Source organism: Rhea americana, unplaced genomic scaffold (genome assembly GCF_003343005.1).
Source record: "Rhea americana isolate MKP2758 unplaced genomic scaffold, rheAme1 scaffold_382, whole genome shotgun sequence".
Classification (NCBI taxonomy): Eukaryota; Metazoa; Chordata; class Aves; order Rheiformes; family Rheidae; genus Rhea; species Rhea americana.
In genome coordinates, this window is record NW_028186515.1 from 445,003 (window position 1) to 450,762 (window position 5,760).

The window sequence follows — 5,760 nt, forward strand, 5'->3', positions numbered from 1 at the left end:
CAGCGCCCGCGGGCCCCGGGGGCCTGAGCCCCACGGCGCGGCCGCGCAGCCCCGACCCGGGGCTCGGCTACCTCCCGCGCCTGGAGAGTCCGCTCGCTCCCTCCTGCATCAGGCTGGGAAAACAGAGACAAGGCAGAAGCTGCTCAGAAAGGCATTTTTTTTATAAAAAGCTGGTTATTTTTCTCTGTATACCCATAAAATGATACAATTCTGCAAGTATAGAAATGTGTAATAAATTATATGCAACCTTCCTTGACCCTTGCTTATCACTGCCTCTCCCCAGCTCCAAATGAACAGGGGAAAAAAACCCAAACGCCCCCCAAAATAGACTCTAGAACACACCAAAGCCAGTCCTGCACTGTTTCCTCTTTGGTATAAAGGCCAGAGCAGCCCCGGGGGCCGGCGCACCCCGGCACTGCCCGCTCGGCCGCCGGCGCCTTCCCAGAAGGACGAAAAGGAACAAACCCAGCCCAGGGGAGCCACGAGCGGGCAGCGGCCGCCCGCGGGACCCGGGTGTCCTGGCAGGGGCGTCCCCCCTGCCGCCGGGCGCAAGCAGCCCCACGGGCCGTCTGGCACCGGCCGAGGGGGTGGCAGGGGTCCGGCGCCCGTCCGCCGGCTCCCCCAGCGCTGCAGGGACGAGGCCCCACGCCCGAGGGCTTTGCACGGGAGAGCCCGGCCCCGGGCTCGGAGGGGCCCCTGCGCCCAGCCCGGGCTCCCTCCTTCGCGCGCCGGCACCAGGCAGGAGGAAGCGGATCCCAGCGCCCGGCGCGTTGTGCAAGCCCCCAGCCCGGGACTGAATCACAGCAGCGCGCAGCCGCCCGCCGCTCCCCCCGAGCCCGTTCCCACAGAAATCAGGAAGGTGCCGGATGAGCGGTTCCCCTTTCGCACCSAGCGCCCGGACGGGACCCGGGGGGCGGCGGGGGCTCCGGGCTCCCCMCGCGCCAGCCCGCCCTGGTGCCGCCAGGCTGCGAGGACCCAGCTCCATGCACAAACGAGGGACCGAGGCTGGGGCCAAACGCTGCCCTGCCTGGGGGCAGCTCCGGCCCCCCGCCGCCCCCGCGCCGGCCCGGCCCCCCACGCTCCCTCCAGAACCAGCTGTGCCAACACAGATAGAAAAGAGGCGTTCTGTAAACTTGGAGGGTTTTTTCTTCCTTTTTGTTGTTTTTTTTGTTTGYTTCTGGTTTGTTTTTTATATAAAAAAGAAGACACGTGGGTGGTGGGTGGGGGAACGGGGCAGGGGGCGAGGTGCTGTCTGAGCCCCCCGTCGCCCCCGACCCCGGCGGTGGCTCTGGCATGATACATTCGCGTGCGGCTCGGGGTATTTGCACTCGGTAGAGGTGAACACTGATAGACGAGTGCCCCCGGGGGGGGCACAGCCCCGGGCCGGGYTCCGTGCATCCAGCCCAGGGACAGGGAACAGTTCTTTTTTTTTGGTTATGCGCTGCCAGTCCAGACTCCTATTCCAAAGCTCGGGGCCCACGGGGCCCCGGCTCCCCCCCGGGACCCCCGGAGGGGCCTGGCCCTGCAGGGACACCCCCCCGATCTCAGACCTTGAGCGTCCTGTCGGCCCCACCGCTGGGGCTGCCGGCGGCGCTGCCTTCGCTGCCCTTCTTCTTGCGCAGGGTCTCGATCCAGCTGGCGCTGGGGCGGGCGGCGAAGCCGGAGAGCGCCAGGGAGCTGAGCCGCATGTTCTTGCCCGACATGATGAGCTCCCCGAAGCCCTCCTGGTGCGAGAAGGCGTAGCCGGAGCGGCGCGAGCCCGCGCGCCCCACGCGCCGCATGCACCGGTGCTGGGCTTTCTGCTTCTTCCGCACCAGCTGGGTGTAGCGCACCTGGGACGGGGAGGTGCCGTCAGCGCCCGGCCGCCCCGGCGGGCGCCGCGGCCCCCCGCGCCCTTACCGTGTCCGAGAGCTCCGGCTTCAGGTCCAGCTTGAGGAAGCGGAAGGCCACCACGGGCATGATGCAGACCACGGTGGTGAGGGCGATGGTGAGCCAGACCGTGGGCTGGGCCAGTGTGTTCTGCGCGTTACCTGGGGAGAGGCGGCGTGAGCGGGGGCTGCGGGGGCTGCGGGGCCGAGTCGCGCTCGCGGCCCCCAGCGCTCACCCACAAAGCGGAACTGGTTGGGGAACATCTGGAAGAGGCCGTCGCTGTGCATGGCGAAGAGGATGGCGAAGTAAGCAGCCAGGCTGCCCCAGATAAAGAAGTGGTTGATGGCTGTCCAGAAGCCGGTGTCCAGGCCAATCTGGTGGAGAGGGGAAGGAGGATGCAGGGGCTCAAGGTACCCACCGAAGCAAGGCCGTGGGGCTGGATAGGACCCCCAGCCCCAAACACCCTTTGTGCTACAGCCACTTCAGCAGTGCTCAGCACCGGAGMCCCTACCTGCACGCTGACAACTATCACCAGCGAGGTGGCCACGGTGACAGCGAAGGACTGGTAGTCGGCCAGCTGGGCCCCGTCGTCACGGGTGGCATCAGCAAAGACGCCGTAGGGAATGAAAAACATGAGCACGGAGGTGTAGATGCCCTGGGCGATGCAGATGAAGAACTCCCGCTTGTTGAAGAGCAGGTTCAGCTGCCCCGGCTCGTACAGCTTGGGGTACTCCATGCTCCGCTGCTCCGGCACGTCCTGGGGGCACGGGCGAGATCAGGACGCGGCCAGCCCGGGCACGTCCCTCCAGCCCCGGAGGGCGCAGCCTGGGCGCTGGGGCTGGGCCAGCAACGAGCACAACCCAGCCGGGGCGTCGGAGCAGCCCTTCTCCCGCAGGGCCGGGACGGGCTCCCGGAGCCGCCCCCGCACGCCCCRGCGGAGCGGCAGCGCCGGCCCAGACGCGCCCACGCTGCCCCACCGCGCGAGAGCCTCGGCGCACCTGGTCGAAGACGCCCATGGCGAGCACAGGCAGCGAGGTGTAGACGATGTTGTACAGCGTGATGAAGTACTGGTCGTACACCGTCTGCGCGGGAGGGAGCGCTCAGCGGGGCGCCAGCCCGGCGAGGCGCCCGCGGGGCCGTAGCCGYGGCCGGGGCCGCCGGGAGGGAGCAGCGCCCGCGCCACGGAGCRCACGGTGCTGCTGCCACCGCGTGGCAGCCCCCGCGGCACGGGCACCTCGCCTCGCTGGGGCCGGGGGCCAGCGGCAGCCCAGGCTCTACCTGCTGGTGCCGGCAGGGCCCAGGGGTGCGGGCAGGGCGCCGGGGGACCTCTGCGTGCCAGCCCGCCCCGACTCCTGCCCACGGAGCGCACGGACCCAGCGACGCACCTGCGCTGAGAAGCCGCAGAAGAAGCCGAACCAGAAGTGGACCATGGTGAAGGCAAAGTTCTTGTAGAAGAAGTAGCAGAGGAACTTGCACATGCGCAGGTAAGACCAGCGCCCGTGCACGAGGAGGAGGCGCTGCAGGAACTTGAACTGCGAGAAGGAGTAGTCAGAGGCCAGCACGGCCTGGATGCCCTCCTGCCCGCTGATGCCCACACCGATGTGGGCGGCTGCGGAGGGAAGAGACGCGCAGAGTCAGTAGGGCCCTGCCACGAACATGGGGACAGGGATGGAGACTCCCAAAGGCCCGGGGATGTGGCAAGGATGGACACCCCTCTCCCCCGGCACTCACTCTTGATCATGCTGACGTCGTTGGCCCCATCGCCGATGGCCAGGGTCACGGCCTTCTTGTACTTCTTCACCAGCTCCACCACCTGGGCCTTCTGCAAGGGYGTGACGCGGCAGCAGATCACGGCCTTGCAGGCACACGCCGTCTCCAGGAACTCCACCTCCATGTCAGCCTCCAGCGCGTGGGCCTGCGAGGAGAGCGCCATGGGGCGAGACCCGCCGCCGCGATGGGCTGCCCCGTCCCACACGGCGGCCATGGGTCCCTACCAGGCTGTGCCCGTTGATGACCAGGGCATATTCGCCTGCGATGGCTTCTAGCACCGAGGTGAGCTTGGAGGAGGAGAGTTTCTCCTGACAGGAGAAGCCGTTGCCCATGGAGCATGAYGCATCCATCATTTTCTCCCGGGCTTTCCTAAGGAAGAGGAGAGAGGTCAGGAGGCCTCTACTCAGGGCCTTTCTGTACGCCCCAACTCCCCCTGAGCATGGCCATGCCCCACAGTGCCCCAGGGGTGTCCTGGGTCTGGCCCTGGCCCCCCGACCCTCACCTGAGCTCCTCCCGCACCTCCAGCACGGTGTGGCCCGTGACCACGAACACCTCCGTCATGTCATCCGTCAGCATCTTGCAGGAGTAGCCGATGTTCACAGCCGTCTCTGGCGGAGGAGAGGCAGGAGCTGAGCCAGGCGCAGCGGGGGGGGGAGCGTGCAGGATGCGGCCCGCGAACAGCCCCGTCTCTGAGCCGGCGCGGCCCCCACCCCTCCAGCCCGGCGGCGGCTCACCCTGCTTGTCCCCCGTCAGCACCCAGATCTTGATGTTGGCCAGCGTGAGGATGGCGATGGTTTCGGGCACCCCCTGCTGCAGCTTGTCCTCGATGGCCGTGGCTCCCAGCAGCTGGGGGACCCAGGCAGCCGGCGGGCAGCAGGGTCTGCCCCGGGCCCCCCAGCCCAGCGCCCCCGGCCCGCCCCAGCGCTCCCAGCACACCCACCATCATGTCGTGCTCCACCTCCTCGTAGAGCCGAGCCAGGCGATCCTCCCGGGCCTCGGGGGCGCCGCTGGCTCGGCGCAGCCGCTCGGACCAGTCCTCGTAGTAGCTCTCCTCCAGGTCCTTGTAGGCCAGCACCAGCGTCCGCAGCCCCTCGCCGGCGTATTCCTGCGAGCAGCCGGCGCTGGGTGCGGAGCCAGACCCCGAGGGGCGTCCCCAGGCCTCGGATTCCCCCCAGGACAGGCACGACCCAGGYTGAGCGTTTCTGGGCGAGCCCCCCGCCCTCCCCAGCCCGCTCTGCAGGACTGGTCCCACTCACATTCAGGTGGTCGGTGGTGACGTTCGTCAGGTCCTGGTTCGCGGGGTGCAGGCGCTCCAGCAGGATCGTGTCGGCCCCTTTGCAGTACAGCCGGATCTTGCCCTCGGGGCTGCGCACTGCAGGGAGCAAGGGACAAGCCGCCTGGCACACGGGCGCAGCAGCGGGTCCCGAGCCGCGGCCCCGCAACACCTCCCCGGCCAGGTCACCCTCCGCGCGGGGCCGGTCCCCGGCGCGCCGCGTCAGCCCCGCGGCATCCCCCCGCGCCGTGCCCGGGACCTCACCGATGACCGACATGCGCTTGCGGATGTTGTTGAAGTCCAGGATGGCCAGCAGCTGGTAGGTGATGGCTCGGCCCAGCTCGTGCACCGTGATGGTCTTGGGCGTGCGGGACCGGAACACGAAGCCGAAGTTCCTGGCGGCCGTGACCAGCGCCCCCTCGTCCGGCGACTGGGCCTTGTAGTAGAGCTGCCCTGGGGACGGGCGGCAGCGCGGGGCTCGGAGCCGGCCCGCGACGCCCCTGCCGCGGCCCCCGGGCAGGGCGGCCCGGCCCCCTCGCCCACCTCCGCTCTTCTCCTCGGACATGACGGTGTGGCAGAGCGAGAGCAGGCGGAAGAACTCGTGCACGTGGCGGTCGCCCAGCTGGACGGCTTCGAGCAGCCCGGCGTCCCAGAACCGGAACCGCGGGTCGGCCAGCGGGTTGAAGGAGAAGTCAACCGGCTCGGGCCTCTGGCGGGGCAGAGACGGGGTCACGGGCAGCAGCCCGCCGGGCGCAGCCGGGCACCGGCCCCGCGGCTCCCTCACCTCGCCCGGCTCGGCCTCGCGCCCCAGCACGTCCTGCGCGTCGCCTGCGAAGCGGGGCGCGGAG

The 5,760-nt window shown here is 69.2% G+C and overlaps 2 protein-coding genes across 2 annotated transcripts in view; both read right to left on the reverse strand.

Moving 5' to 3' along the window:
• IL6R (interleukin 6 receptor) overlaps positions 1-1,302 on the reverse strand; it is a 5,134-nt gene extending 3,832 nt beyond the window's left edge. Inside the window, exon 1 of the mRNA XM_085313277.1 lies at positions 1,276-1,302. Coding sequence (XP_085169403.1) covers positions 1,276-1,302 — 27 coding nt within the window. The remainder of the gene's footprint in view (positions 1-1,275) is intronic.
• The window catches only part of ATP8B2 (ATPase phospholipid transporting 8B2), a 9,261-nt gene continuing 3,641 nt past the window's right edge, over positions 141-5,760 (reverse strand). The window contains 15 exon segments of the mRNA XM_085313278.1: positions 141-1,832; positions 1,900-2,030; positions 2,105-2,243; positions 2,381-2,626; positions 2,868-2,951; positions 3,255-3,478; positions 3,601-3,784; positions 3,864-4,008; positions 4,142-4,247; positions 4,374-4,485; positions 4,580-4,744; positions 4,896-5,011; positions 5,177-5,365; positions 5,456-5,621; positions 5,697-5,740. Of these exon segments, the coding sequence (XP_085169404.1) occupies positions 1,545-1,832; positions 1,900-2,030; positions 2,105-2,243; positions 2,381-2,626; positions 2,868-2,951; positions 3,255-3,478; positions 3,601-3,784; positions 3,864-4,008; positions 4,142-4,247; positions 4,374-4,485; positions 4,580-4,744; positions 4,896-5,011; positions 5,177-5,365; positions 5,456-5,621; positions 5,697-5,740 (2,339 nt within the window). The 3' untranslated portion in view covers positions 141-1,544.